Consider the following 15882-nt stretch of genomic DNA (forward strand, 5'->3'; position numbering starts at 1 on the left):
TGACTCTTGACTTGGGATATATTCACTATTTTGTAAAAAAATAGGATTTTAAAAAAAATTGCTGTATTTAAAAAAGTAAACAGTCTTGTAAAACCCATGATGAAATTTGGTGTTTCTGCTATTGGAATAAAATTCTCCAGCATTAGAGAGCTATTAAAGCATTATGCATCATTACCACAAATAATAAATGCAGATAATACAGCTGTATTATCTGATGAATAGTATGTAACTGAGATGATACTTCCATTAATAAGTTTCTGAAATAAATATTTCTTTTACTATTATAAAACTGTATAATATTGAAAAATCTTCCAAAACCAGAGCTTTTTCAATTATTCAGAAAATTGTAGTAATCAAACTGTCCAGTGCACATGAAAGGAAGCTCAGCATATTGGTTTATATAGTTGTGTACATTTTCTTCATGATTACTTTTATATGAGTCTCTTGGGGTTTGATTTTTTCCTCTTCAGGAGAAGTAGCTTTACAAGCAGTTTGAATGTGGTTAGTTCATGTGGGTGTGTCACCACACCTGACTACTTCAGAAAACCTGTCTCAGGTTGGCAGTACTCTCCCTAGAAACTGGAGAGCAGCAAGAGTGCCTTGGAATAGGGCAGAAGGTACTTTGCATCGACCTGGGTTTGGTGGATGGTGTAGAGAAAGTGGGATTTATATCTCTGAGTCTCCAGATGACGCAGGGGTGATGTGTGTGTGGGGAAGGAGAGTGAGGAAATAGACTTCGTGTGGCCCTTGGTGTGAAAAGTGGAGCAAGGAGCTCTTGTAACTTCCAGTGCAGTGATGTGACAAAAGCTTGAACCTTAGCACTAGGCTCTGTGAACCTCCTTCCATGGTTTCTGTGCAGTACTGAGCTCTTTTGTTGTGTTTTATGATAAAGACACATGCTCATTATCTGAGATTGTTAAGCTTTGTTGTAGGCGTGTTTCTCTTCCTTTGGTGAAATGAAGAATTTGGTGCCTTTGAGAGCTCTTGGCTGGCACTGCCAGGAACCATGAGACTTTTGCCAGTGTGCAAAAAAAGTTGCCTTTGCTGGGAGAGATAGTGTGAGCTGGGGCAGTGCCCTTCTTTCACCTCAGGCTGTGAAATCATCTCTAGCAGTGCCAGCAAGATGGGGGTGGTTTCCAAAGGTGTGTGATAGTGATGTAGTGAGAGGGAGCCCAGAGCTTGTCGCCTCCATCCCACCCAAAAAGAGGACTGGAGGCACCTCTGGCTTTCTGTAGGTGGCTTTCCCCATCTGGTGAGTGAATGGAATCCCTGTGTCATTCCTTGATGTCTGTCTCCTGCCCCTCCATTCAGGATTCATGACCACAGTGCTGCTGCACATCCTTCTGCTGGAGACCAACTAAAGCCATGGCCCCTGGTCTCTTTAAATAACCATTGCTAGGGCTTCTCCAGAGACTCCAGCAGGGTAACAGGAGTTCAAAAGACTTATATGTAAGGTCCCTAGCTATTCAGATAGTTTAGGATATGTTTACTTTCTAAATAGAAGAGCAAGGAGATGAATCAGTCATCAGTCCTTTTATTTTCCTGTGCTATAGCCCTTGAATCTCCAACAAGTAAGGAGAGAGTGCTTTGTATTTTGTGATGACATTTTAAACCACTGAAGCAGCAGCTTATTGTCTTAACAAGTTGGAACTAGAAGTCTGTTTTTTCTGCTTTCATTTCAGTTTTACATCCTTGCAGTTCCACTGGCTTTATTTTAATTTTCTTTTTTCTATTTACAGCAAAATAATGGAGACTATTTTTGCCAAACAGGGATTGTTCTTGCCTTTTCTCCTAATTAGGTGTGCAGGTATACATTAGTATATTTTCCAGTAAATTTAGTTCTGTTGATGCAAAATTTCCACAAATTCTTGGAGTACAAAGAGAGCAGCAGTGACCAGAATGGAGTGCATTATGCAATTCTCAGTCTATAACTTATGTATGTATAGATAGGAACCACCTGACAAGAGCAAACAATTTTTTTTCAGTTTTTCATGATTGAGGTTCCTATGCTGATTAAAATAGTTATCAAAATATTGAACTTATTCATGTAATACCAGGGTCTAAAAAAAAAAAAGCTGTAATAGGCCTGTGATTGCAGAAGAAGCAATTATGCTTTCCTGCTGCATTTGAAGGGTGATCCTGTCTCCTCACACCAGTAAAATCTCAGCATTAGAACTGAAGTCCCGCTAAATGAAAAATGTTACTATGTGATGGAGGTGCTTGGTTTTGCTGATCAATTATTCCAGTGAGTGAGTAAAGCAGAGGACTCTCCTTGCCCAGTGAAGCATATTTCAGGCTTAGGATCCTATGTTAGAGCTGCTGGTCATGCAGAGGCTCATAAAAGCCAGTAGTAACTCTATGCTTTCCAAGTGATTGAGGTACAGCTGCAATGTGCAAAAGGGAGGGCAGGAGGTATTTGCAGTATTGATTTGGGCTAGAGCTTTTGTTGGGAAAAGACATCCCAACATCTGTCACTGGGGCTGCAAACAAGCCTTGAAGGGAATGATGCTCTGAGTACACACACGGACTCAATACACAGCCTCTGCCTCTTCCAGTCACACCAGTGACTTTTGGGGACTGCATGGGCTGGCCAGCTCCTCTCAACCCAGGACAGCTTAATTCCCTTTTATTTTGGTAGTATGGAGAACCTACATGAATCAGTGTCAGGATCAATAGACTATGTAATATTGCAGTGAACACATCTGAGTCCTAGCTGGGTCTGCAGGAGAAATGTTCCTTTCTCCTCTTTGCTGTCCTTCTAGTCACTCACTAACAAAAATACAGAGTCCTCTTATTTTTTTAAAATAGAATTTTTTTCAAACTCTTAATGCCTCTGTTGTAACATGCAGGTCTGTCAAAGCAGGTCATGTTAATTCTCTTAGGAGAATTGGGCTCAAAGTCAGCAGGCTTGCAATTCCCATTCTCATTTACACGTGTGTGAGGAACTGTGGTCTGACAGAGTCTGACCCCTGTTGTGTACACGAGTAAGTGATTATGTGAGGTTCAAAGCAGCAGGGAATTTCATCTGAGACTGTTTTGTCCAAGTAGATCTTGTGTAGCTGATTGTTTTCTTTTGTCCCCTTTGGCTGAAACTGCTGGAAAAAGTCTCACCAGTTCACCAAAAAAAACAAAAACAAAAAAAAAAAACCACTCAGAAAAGCCTGGAGATAAAATCCACATCTAAATAACTGACATTAAAAAAGCTGAGATAAGGAGAAAGAAAGGAAGACATCCTTCTATTTTAGCTGTGTTGTCTTATCTTTTCCCAGAGGAAAACACCCATTTAATTTCCTTCCCTGCTTCCTGTTGCTCTGAACTATGTGTAAATAAATGTGAAAAAGGAATCATTCTCCTAAATTCTTCTCACAGGTTCTGTGAGTTTGTGAGTTTAGCATTACCAAACACATTTGATTCAAGAAAGCCTTCAAGTTTCTTTCAGTTTTCATTTACAACTCATCCAAATTTGCTTTAAAATTTAACTTCTCTTTATTTGGACACAGATTCTTGATGTTGATTTCACCCTCATGTATATCATATATATATATATATATATATATATATATATATATATATATATATATATATATATATATATAAACACATTCTTATTCATAGGTATGTGAAGGAAACTTGAGTTCCCAAGAATTACATATGTGATAATACTGTTTTTGCAGCAGTGGGCAGAAGTGGAGAGAGACCAGACATAAAATGGGCAGCATTGATTGAGACTGCAGTTATGCAAAACAGTGCTCAGTGTCAGCATGTGCTCAGCTTGAGGTTCAGGGTTTAAAATATGTGCTGGTAGATCATCTTCTGCAATAGTGCTTTTCTGAATTCAGACCTGGCTGCAGTGTAACTCAACAGTGTGCCTCGGCAGGTCCCCTAAATCCTGCCTTCAGTTTGAAGGCCCCTACAGCCAGAGGGACATTGAGGCATTGGAGTGTGTCCTAAGAAGGGCAAAGAAGGCAGTCAAGGGTTTGGAGAACAAGTTTGATGAGAAGCAGCTGGGGGAGCTGGGATTGTTTAACCAGGAGAAAAAGAGGCTCGGGGGGACGATCCCCTCTATACAAGTGCCTGAAGGGAGGTTGTACCAAGGGGGAGGTCCATCTTTTCCTCCAGGTGACAAATGACAGGGCCAGAAGAAATGGCCTCAGGTTGCACAAGGGGAGATTTAGATTAGATATTAGGAAAAATGTCTTCACTGAAAGGGTTGTCAAGCATTGGAACAGATATCCCAGGGAATGGTGGCATTACTGTACCTAGAATTGTTCAAAAGGTGTGTGGATGTGGCAACTGGGAGAAGTTCTCCAACTTGTTTTTTGGAGAACATGGTGGTACTGGGTTAATTGTTGGACTCAACAATCTTAGGGTCTTTTCCAACCTTAATGATTCTTTCTATGATTCTACATGATCAGGTAGTTAAGACACTGAAAGAAAAGGTGAAGTCCAAAATGAGTTTATTGAGGCTAATGATAGATATCCATGCTCTTTGGACCTGCACAGTCCAGAGAAGAGGAAAAAAGGCCTGTGCATTCATGATAGATTGTAGTTTGAGACTATTTCAGACAGGGTGTAGTGAAGAGTTAAATAGCCAGCGTGGAAAAAAAAATGTGGTCCAGTGGTCCTGCTGCTGGATCGGAGCTGAGTTGTGTGTTGTTCCTGGTTTTGCCATCAATTCCTCTTCGCACTGGCCTTCCTGCCTATTCTTGCCCATAATTTTTCTGTCTCATCTGTCTAGATAGCTGAAGGGCTTCTCTCTTCTCTGTTTGTCTTGGACACTCCACACATTAGACTTGGTGTCAAAAAATAATCAATGGCATTAAAAGAAACAACTGTTCTTAGTTTGATGCTGATTTGTGTAACAGAATACTTTTCTTGGCTTGCTTACCATTTGGTGATGATAAAAGGAGTTGATGTGAATTTTTATGAACTGTTGTACTGAGCTTGAGAATCTAGTGTGAAAAAATTAAGCATGTTTTCTTTTTCCTCTCAAATCTCTCTTGACTGCAGGTATTGCAGCTGGGTTCTGAAATCCTCCCACAGTACAAACAAGAGGCACCAAAGACTCCACCGCATATAATTTTGCATTATTGTGTATTCAAGACTACCTGGGACTGGATCATCTTGATTTTAACCTTCTACACTGCTATTTTGGTCCCTTACAATGTCTCCTTTAAAACCAAACAGAACAACGTGGCATGGCTAGTAGTGGACAGCATTGTAGATGTCATTTTTCTGGTTGACATTGTGCTTAATTTCCATACCACCTTTGTGGGGCCGGCAGGAGAGGTGATCTCTGACCCCAAGCTGATTCGCATGAATTACTTGAAGACCTGGTTTGTGATTGACCTGCTCTCCTGCCTGCCATATGATGTCATCAATGCATTTGAGAATGTTGATGAGGTCAGTATACCACTTCCACTTCCATCCATTTCTTATTACTTGGTGGTTGGGGGGGAGATGTGGGACAGAAGAGAGAAATGTATGTTTTTAAATTTATTGAATTACTGTACATATGTCTCTGGTAGCCACCCACAGCATGCATAGAAGTTTGCTTATGAATCCTAGCCAGAAGGCTCATTCTTTAATTTCTGCTGTAGTTTTTGGTGTTAAAAGTCCTGTGTTTATTTTCTTTCTTTCTGTGAAGAAAAGAAGGAAATCCATGGTTATTTTCCTTCTTTCTGCACCCTCAGTGTTCAGGAGGACAGGTGGAGGCAGACAGCAGCACCTTTGTACAGCACTGAGGAAAACTGCTCCATCTGACTTAGCAGGAATAGTTTGGGGTGCGTGTCAAGACAGTTTGTCAGGGCAGGCTGTGCTTGCTTTCACTGATGACCGATCATGGTAGTTCTGCTAATGTCAATTCTTCACAGGAACAATTGGGAAGTAAAATACACATTTCTCAGCTGCTTCTAGTACACTATGGCAGGTGGCAAAGAGGCAGGCAGTGACTCACTGAATCGTCTTTGAGCACCAGAAAGCACTGTGTGGATACCTGGTGTTTGGCAACAGCATTTTTAGAGGCAGGTGAAGCAACTGAAGGTGCTTATTTGGTAATTTCGTAATTAAATGAAAGGGTAGGGAGAAATCTGGAAATCTAGACTCTTTCTTAGTTCTTCATTTCTCTGGGAATAGATCACAATCCAGCAAAAGAACTAACATTTAGACACTTAAATCCAGAAAACTAGTATTTTTTGACTGCTTGTTTTTTTGGATCAGTCTGCCAAGAAAATATTCCTAAGGTAAATACATTAAAGTTCCCTGCCTGAATAGTTCAGAGAGTTAATGAATTTTTAATAAAATATTAAAGAGGATTCCAGCAACCTGCTTTCTGGTTGCACGTTATAAAATCATCAACTTAGTTACATCTCTGAGTTTATCTGTGACACATGCTAAAGCTGTAAGATGCAGAATCACAGAATCACAGGGTGGCTGGGCTTGGAAGGGATCTCTAGAGATCATCTAGTCCAACCCAGCCGCTAAAGCAGATTCACTCAGGGCAATTTGCATAGGAATGCATCCAGGTGGGTTTGAATAAGTCCAGAGAAGGAGAGGGATTTACATACCTACCTCATCAGGGCTTAGTATTTAAATTTTAGCCTGTAAAATTTAAATTTTATTACTTCCTTTAAAATATTCCCATGTTACAAAGGACAGCCTAGCTATCAAAAGAAAACTATGCTAAGTGAAATATAGGGAAAACCAAACCCCATTACTTTTTTTAAATTACACTGTTTTTTATAAAATTTAAAGTGGTTTTCTCAATGACTTGAGGACAGGTAGGCAAGCTATTAAATGCAGTGAAAAAATGTACTATTATTTGATATTTTATTCCCTAGAGAAGTTTTCATTTTATATCAAGCTACAGACTGAAGTAACACAAATTAGATCAAGCAAAAAAGCCTTGTGAAACCTGTCCTTAAGTATTTGTTTGTCATATGAAAGACCCAGACTGCAGATTATTCTGCAGGGCTTTCACATATTGCTTTGCTGTAACACTGATAGAGTGATGGAAGGAGTGGCCATATGTCAGTTTCTGACATTTAGACAGAAAGAGTAAAAATAATAAATAAAATTAAAAAATAAACTAAGCAAGAGACAAAAAAAAACAACAAAAAAACCCCAAAAAAACCCACAAACCCACAAAAATGCAACAAAAACCAACAAACCAGGAAGGAAGCTTTTCTCACCCACGGCAGATAGAAGCAGCCTGGTGAAGATTTTGCTGAAGGAACACTTTTTGACTTTAGACTGGTGATGTGACCTACAGAACATCCCTGAGGAAAATGTCTGTACCAGTGGCTGTGACAGCCCTTGAACTGAACACAGATGATTTTGGACTCATGGTAGCAATTCTGCAGAGAAGTTCTTGTGTGAGTTTGTATTTCTGCAGATTCTCCATCTCAGTGTTGCCTTGTAGCAATGAGAAGCTGATTGGTACTTCATTTTTCCCCTGGCTCTTCAACAGTCTCCTTAATCAGTATAACAGTGTTAGTTTTAGTTATTCTACTATTTGTGCCCAAGGGAAAAAAAATAAAGATTTTTCTTGATGCTGTCCTTTGAAGACTGTTCATCTGCATTTCCCACAGTGGTTGCTGACATTTGGCTGCTATAAATCGTTGTAGGATCATTAGAGCAGAGTTTCCACTGGTGAAAATTGCCATGCTTCTACTGAGGGCTCATAGGCTGGTTTATGGGACCTGAGGGGTTTTGCCTGCAATGCCAGCAGAATAACACAGTGCATATCAAGAGGGGGTTTGGGACAGTAGATGGTGATCACTGTTTCAAGAACTGCCTATAGAGTGAAAGATAACCTTTGAGTAAATAAGAAAAAGAATAAAACCCACATTCAAGGGATCTTGAAAGCAGAATATCTTTGCCTTTTATCTTTTTTTCTGTTGTGTAGAGCATTCCCTTGTGGGTCAACTCCCTTCCATTCTTACTGGTTTAAATTTACCTCTCTCTTGCCCTGGATTATAGACCATATAATTTCACAGCTGGATTAAGTCAGGTGCAAGGCTGCCCTGCTCAACGTGCAAATAGCCAAACTGAACTGTTATCTGTGGTCACTTTAATTTTGCTAGAGGGAATTCCCTTGGAGCCATGGCACTGGAGTCAGTAGCTGGCCATGGCTGCTGCAGGATCTTTTTTTTTTTGTTTTTGTTTCTGAAGTCTTAATGAGAATATTCTTGTAAAAAATGGCCAGAGATGAGATGAGATGAAGAATATGAATTGCTATTTTCCTGATATTTTCCATACATGATTTTAGATAGGAGGAAATAGAATCCTGGCTTTGTTGCAGTCCTTATAATGAAGGGGGACTGGGCCAGGTGGAAGCTTGCTTATTTTGCTGTCTGCTGTCATTCGCTGTTTAAAAAAAAGGCACTGAAGACTCTGAGAATGTCATGGAGGAACTAACTTGACAAGTCAATTTATTCTTAAGAAAGTTGTAATTACTGTGATGGAGACTAATTGATTTACAAGGGACATGGGACCTGCAGCACTGAAAAAGTAAAAAAAAACTGTATAATAGGGTATTGAGGTTTTTTTTTTTTTTTTTGTTCTGGGCAGTTTTGGGACTGTCCCATGACTTATCTCCAGATTAATAGTGAAACCATTTTTGTCATCTCTAAAATGATCCGCTAATTGTAATAGATGAAACTAGAGTTGATCAATATTTTTGGCAAGCAGATACTCAATTGAAAAAAACCTGGTATTGGATTTTTTTTCCTATTTTGAAGTAACTTTTTGTTTTGCAATTTACTTCATTATTCAATTATAAGATATAACAGAAAATATTTTCTTGAAACAAAATTAAGTGTGACTTCTGTTTTTTTCAGACAATTTCAAAATTCTTTGGGTTTGTTGCAGTTTGGAACATTAGATTATTTTCAATTCTCATTTTTCAATATAATTGAAATTCCAGTTTCCTCTCTGCATGGTTGAGAATATTTTTGTCCATAAAAATAATTTGAATTAATTAACTATTAATCAATACAACTATTATTAACTACAATTAATTCAAGAGGCACTTAAGTATGAATAGCCACATTCTACAGATAGAAGAGGAAAGAAAAAACATTAATGTCTTTGTCAAGGCCATATAATTATATAAGAGACTGATCTCAAGTGCTATGCTCAAAGAGACAGTACAGCATTTCATATTCAGACATGAGCAGAATTCAACAAATGAAGAAATGAATAGCTGTAGAGAATTTTCTGTTGTTGACCAAATGAAAGTAAAGTTATGGATGTTTCTCCTGGCTTTTATATATGGGAAGCAAATTATACAGTTCAATATGAATTATTTTCTTGACCTGACAGAATTTCAACAGAAGAAAATATACCATATTCATACTGATTGATGAATCAACTTAATGCTAGCTTGAACTTTCTGTTGTAAAGAGAATACATCATGCTGTAATTTAGTCTGAGTAAGAAAAGAAAATATTGGTCAAAAATTTAAACAGCCCTTGAAACATGTGGTGTTAGTCTCTTTCAAATTCGAATGATCAAAATAGCATTTGTCATTAATTCTTTACAGTAATTAGTATTATTCCTCACTTAAGGAAATACCACCTACTTTGGGGCATAATGTTATCTTTTTGTGTTCAGACATCAATCAGTAAATTTAACAGAAATCAAGCTTAAAGAAAATTCCACAATTTTTGCCAAGAACAGTGCAATTTAAGACTTTGAATTCCAAAGCATATTTTTGCAGTGTCAGCTTGAGCAATTTTATACTGTGGTTTTCATCCATAATGCCATAAGATTTAATTTATATTGGAAAAAATTTGACTTATTACATGTGATGCTGTTGTGAAATCTCATGGTAGGAGTGGAATCCAGTCATGTCACCACCATATAAATCTCTGAAATAGGGAGTTTGTAGTAGTAACTGCTATACGTGTTTGAGCAGAGCGCTGTGATCAATTGTTGGCTGATGCCAAATTGAGAGCCATGTTTCACTCTATTAGTTGAGGTAGAAGAAAAATAAATACATAGTAAAAGATCTTAGGAAAGATATATTCAATATAAATGATCTAGTGCTCAGTTAAGTGAATGAATAGGAGAGAAGACAGCATGTAGGCAAAGAAGATGTACAGCTTTGAAAGGCCAAAATTAATGATGATAAAAGAAGTTCCAGAAAAAAATACAGTATGGAATAATAGAAGTAAATTAAGATAATTAGTGCTAAGTGAGTGTGGTGTAGCTGGAAAGTAAACAGAGAGTTGAGAGAGGAAAAAATGAATGTGTTGCTGGTCAAATTGTTGGCAACTCTCTGAGGCAGTACTTTTGCAATAGATTAATTTAAACCTTGTTAATGGAATAATCTCTCATGCTAATACAAATTAGCTATTTAGGAATTACTGAAGCAGCTACACTGGAAAGCATGCAACTTCCCTTTTTTTTTTTTACCACTGCATTCAATAAGGGGCAAGGGAATAAATTATCATATTTACAGTTTTGTGGAATAAACTGGGACCTATAAAGAAAGGTTTTGGGTTAGATGAATTTTGCAAACTGGAAAATGTAATTTTAAAAGTATTTTAAACTGTAAACATCTGAGTACTATGAAATCTGTTTGAAACAGTAGTTGACCACTCTTATTTGAATCTGTCCAATGACACGGTGCTGTATTTTGCATGTGAGTCTATTGCTAAATCTAGCAATGAATGTATAATTTTCTATGGCTAATTGAAATTTTAAAGTAGTCATAACCTACTTTTTATGTAATGTTTAACAAAAAAAAAAAAAAAACACCAGCTGTGTATCACAGAGTGTGATCCAGGCATAGAGGAGATGTTGGCAAATTGTGGTTCTTGGATGAGATGAAGGTAGATGAGGAGGGATAAGTGAGATCCTGTGGACTGGGTGACACCTACTGGGGCTTCTGGGGAAGGATCGAGCAGTTGGGTTATTGTGCCCAGGTGGGGCAGGGGAGGGCTGGAACATGGGCCTTGGGTTGGAGGTGTGATGATGAAGGAGGTCTACTTGGATGGGTGTCCCTGTGTGAGAAGCCCCAGAGAAACAGGACAAAGCCCATGGGAGGTGTGTGCTGGGGGCTGGAACCTACCAGAAACCCTTGGAGCATGGCTAGGAAGGTCCTTGGTGTGGCTCCTAGGTCGTATTTGGAGCTTCAGAAGGAGCTTGGCGGCCTTAAACTGTGGAAAAAGGGAGTGTTGTGGGAAGGAAAAGCAGTGGTGGAGGAGGAGGGCTGCTTGTCTGATTTCTGTCAGTGCCTCTGTTCTGCAGCATTGTCCCAGGGGGCTGTGCCAGGCAGGAATTACTCCTTAGCAGACAGGTAGGTGGAAGGAGTATTCTGGGGAAAAGCAAATGGTGTAAAGGAGATTCCTGGGGTTAAGTGCACAGCCAGGATATAAACCAGCCAGGCAAAAGAAGCACTTGCTGTTCAGAGACTCTTGGGAATTCAAATGAGGGTGTCTCTCTTCTCTGTCTGCTTTGTTCCACATCTCCTCATCTCCTCCCCCTCCCATTTTTTTCCAGTCATATACAAGTTTTTCTGTCTTCCTTCCTTAAAAATCTCCAATGTTTCTTTCTTCCTTCCTTAAAAACCTCCCAACCTCCATGCTACCCATCACATGCCATTTTTATGCTACCAGGTGAAGAGGCAGGCTGTCTTTTCCCCCAAAATCCTCAGTTTTCCAAATTGTGTTGATGTATATAGGCACTGCAGGGCTCTTATGCCTTGGAAGACATTCAGGGTTAAATTCTCTCCTATGCTATAAGCCTAATTCTGCTACCTTCTCATGTCTTACCCAGGTTCAGACACCTTGGTGGCTCAGAGACATCTGCTCTGTCTGCTGATGGATAGCCGCTACCAAAAGAGAATTCCAGAGCAGGATGTGTTGCTGTGTCCCTGCCTGGTGTTGACCTTCTCTGTAGGTTCTACTTGAGGCTGTTAAGAGTCTGGTTGACTCTTCTTCTGCACTCCAAATGTTCAGATTAGTCTTTCTGCTAAGTCACAGATAAGTAAGGGTGTTACTGAATTTCAGGGCTACTTCATAGCTTTGAAAGGCCTGACATGAATTATCATTCTGTTAAAGAGAGAATAGTAGTCTACATAAGCTATTCAATCTGTATCAGGCTAAAAGAATTAAAACGTTGAATTACATTTTCAGTGATAATGTATGGTGATAGCCTTTGTCCAAGAAGGAGAGCTAATTGAATATATTAGAGTCTGAATTATTTCAAAAAGCTGCTGTTAGAGCGAGACTTACACTGTGAATAAAGGGAGGCATGTTCCAGAGGCAGGGATCAGTTACTGTCTTCTTCTCCTCCCATTCAGCACACTTGTATCGATCTGAGGCAGAAAGTCAGATGAGATGACAAAAGGTATTTGTCTGAGTAGCTAAGTGATTGCTCTGTAGTCTATTTCATATTAGGGATGGAATTAGAATTGGGAAAGATGGAGAGGTATTAGATGCCAGTAACACTAAATATTATTTGGGTGTTTTACTTCTTTGAGATAAGTAAACAGCTTCGTATTAGATGCCAGTAACACTAAATATTATTTGGGTTGTTTTACTTCTTTGAGATAAGTAAACAGCTTCTGGAACTGGCTGTTGCTTCGAATCAGAAGCACAGGGAAGCAGATTGTTGTCTATTGGGGGTTAATTTTTTATTTGCTACCACAGAAAGTGGGATTTCTTTAGGTTACTTATGTGTTATCTTTATTCTTGTTCTTCCTCTCAAAGTAAAAGGAAAATAGAGTTTGTTTCCTGGTTTTGTTTTTTTTCTGAGTGTGCACGTATGCATGTAAGGCAAGTGTGGACATAGTTTTACAAATGAAAAATCAGCCCTCCCATCTCTTCCCACACCCTGTGCTCTAATACATGAATTATTACTGTTTCTACCCCAGTTCTAACCAAGCTCACAGATGTCTGACTAAAATAGGCTTCAGGGGTCTAGAGATCTGTTTTCTTCAGTGCTGCAAACCACAGCAGTATCCAGAGGGCTTAGATATTGATTTTGACCTGTGCACATAACGCTATCTCATCTCTTAGTTGCTAAATATGGCCATCTGTAGGAAAGGTCATGTTCTCAGACCTAATTAAGAAAATCAGAGGAGACAAATGATGGAAACGTGTACTCCTAATGATGACTTGCCAGGGCTGCCAGGTTACTGCAGATAGGCAGAGCCAGGTTGTGGCATGTCTGACTTCAAATAAAGTGTCAAGAAAGAAGGCAGTGCTTTCTGCAGCTCTTGCCTCACAGTAGATAAATTTGGTTCATTGCCTCCCCTTTTGAAATAAATATTTTTTTTGTCTGTTTCATTCTCTTTCTTTTAATGGTTAGCTTTTAGTCTCCTGCATCTCCCATTAATTGATATGAAGCCTAAACTTTAGCAGTTCCATATGAGAGAAAGTGCTGGAGAACTTAGGAAAGATTTGTGCTAATACTGAATATTTCTCTTTTTAAAAATAGGTAATAAGTAGGAAGTAAATTATCCTGCCTTTGAGCCTAGAAAAAAAATCTTAATGCCTGGGTTAAGTGCATTTTCTTTCTGTACATGTAGAAAGTGAATAATGGCCTAAAAAGTGAATACTGTCATGTAGATTGAATCTATTACTAAAGTACTTGTGCTACTGCAGCTGTAGGAGGTGGGGTGAATGCAGCATTTTAGTTATTTTCTGCAGTTGTTCATGCTGCTCCTTGTTTGGAATGGAAAATGAAGTATTTCTCAGGTTTTTGGGGGCTCAGGTGGGGTGGCCTCAGTTACTTTTTATGGCTGTTCTTTAAACAATTTGTATTTTAATTTTTTTCTAGGTGGACTTTTATTAGTCAATTAATTGAGCTGAATTTAATTTTGTATGTCAAATGAACAGAAGCAACTGCTTTTATCTGTACAGCATCTATCACAGCGTGTCCACTGTTATTGTTCTTGGACCACAGAGACACAAGTAATGATAATTGCTCGGCTTACAGCCCTTGTGTTTTCACAGTGTCTCTGTCTCTTTATCTGGGTGTAGAAGTAATAGCACAAATTTTATGTTGCCTGATTGAGAGGTAAAGCCAAAACATGGATATCTTGGATCCTGTATTTGGAAAGAATGCTACTTACATGGCTGAGGTATCAGTGTGAGACAAGGGGTGCACTCACAGTAGATTAGATCTTGCAGAAAGCAAGGATATGCAGAAGAAAACCTGTGTAAATGTGCACAGTATATAGTGAGGAAGTCTAATTAATGACAAATTATACATGGAAATTTACTTTTGGTAGTATTTCGTGGACAAACTTATGAAGCACTTTCCTTGAATATAAAATATGGGCACTGCTTTCCCCTGGGACTGAGGCTGGTCTGTTTTTCTGTTTTTGGGGGTACAGTTCTACTCTGCAAAGAACGTGTAGAAGGAGAGGGAGAGGAAGTGGTTGTGTTTATTATTTTAAGAGCTTTTGACGTTGAAGTCTGCTCAGTCAGTGGCTATGGAATTGTTTCTTCAGTGTCTCAGTGCCTTGAGCTTGCCCTTTGGTTTGGAGAGGACTGGCTACACTTTCTTCCTTTTTTGTGCAGCAGCCATCACTGGCAATGAAAGTAAACCTGCCAAGCTATGAAATATTTATCAACGTCAATACACAGGTATCAGCAGTAGAATTTTTTCAGTCTCATTCAGTCACTTCAAAACATTTGAAATATAAGAGTGTGTGAAATTCAGTATTTTCCGACATACCTGACCAAGTGCTGCATATTGAAGTAAGCACTGCACCCAAGTTCTCTCTGTAAAAAAATATAGTAAAAATGTACTATGTGTCTATTCTGGCCATATAACAGATTTTTTAAAATTTATTTTTGCATAGCCTCAAGGGATGTTTTCTGTTGGATAGAGTACCAGTAGTTGCAGCTGTGTTGGGGTGAATCAGACCCAGTAGAACCCCATGGAATATTACTTAGCCTTGTCCTTTCCCTGGCTGCCACATAGACATTTCATATGGTGACCCTTTAGAGCAGAGTACCTGGGGATGCCTGCTTGGGACACACAGTGCCATTTCTAGCTCTTCATGAACGGAGGTTTTTCTATTTCCTTTGGGCACAAGGATCTCTGGGTGTCTCTTAATCTGCTCTCAAAACTGGTGGGGGCAGCAGACCAAGAGGGTGGGACACACATCAAGAGAAGTAAATTGAGTTCAGGCTCCTTTGCGTGACACCGTGGAGCTATCTGTACGATAAAAGCGTAAAAATAATCTGCACTGATAAGAGCATTAAAATGGGCAATAATCTAAAAGTACAGTTCTATTTCAGAAAGTAGTAATCTAAAATTGTCAATTTTTCAACCCAGCAGATCTATTCCAGTGAGTATTAAAATATTACTTGCTAAATCTAGTGCCAAAAAGTACTGATTTAAAGTATTGCAGGACTATCTGATTTTTTCCCTACTTTATCATCTGTGAAACAGTCTATTAAGTTTCTGTTGTTTGTAACCATTTGAAATTCTTTCACTTAGAAATTTTTAAGAGTTATATGCATAACCATTTCCCTGTGCAGTTCTTGCTCTTCATATTGATCCATTTATGATAGACAAATCCTTTCCTTTGAGGAAATCAAAGAGAGAACACTGTTAATGCTAAAATAAAAATAAATTGTTTTTTTTTTTTAATTGAGCTTTTTCTGAACTTTTAAAATCTCATTGTCAATGCAGTCAGGTGAGTATTAAGAGTAATTTGAATATTAAATGTATCTGTCCAGTGCAACCAAATCAAGTATACATTTTCTGTAAATATTCAAGTTCTTCTTGTACAAAAAGCCTAATTCTCTCTATCTCTGGTCAGAATTTGGCAGAATCAGTTTCTCCCAAATGATGCAGTTTAATCCCATTTAAATTTTTAAAATAAAATTTCTTTTAGTGAATTCCACAAGGGAA

The 15882-nt window shown here is 38.6% G+C and overlaps 1 protein-coding gene across 8 annotated transcripts in view; it reads left to right on the top strand.

Annotated features, from left to right (window-relative positions):
* The window catches only part of KCNH1 (potassium voltage-gated channel subfamily H member 1), a 176311-nt gene that overhangs the window by 32140 nt on the left and 128289 nt on the right, over nt 1–15882 (top strand). For all 8 annotated transcript variants that reach the window (XR_010997607.1, XR_010997606.1, XR_010997605.1 and 5 more), the window contains one exon: nt 5011–5403. Coding sequence is in view for 5 of the 8 variants with exons in the window: in XM_068185782.1 (XP_068041883.1) it covers nt 5011–5403 (393 nt within the window). In the remaining 3 variants the exon portion in view is untranslated. The remainder of the gene's footprint in view (nt 1–5010; nt 5404–15882) is intronic.

Source organism: Anomalospiza imberbis, chromosome 3 (assembly GCF_031753505.1).
Source record: "Anomalospiza imberbis isolate Cuckoo-Finch-1a 21T00152 chromosome 3, ASM3175350v1, whole genome shotgun sequence".
NCBI classification, from domain to species: Eukaryota; Metazoa; Chordata; class Aves; order Passeriformes; family Viduidae; genus Anomalospiza; species Anomalospiza imberbis.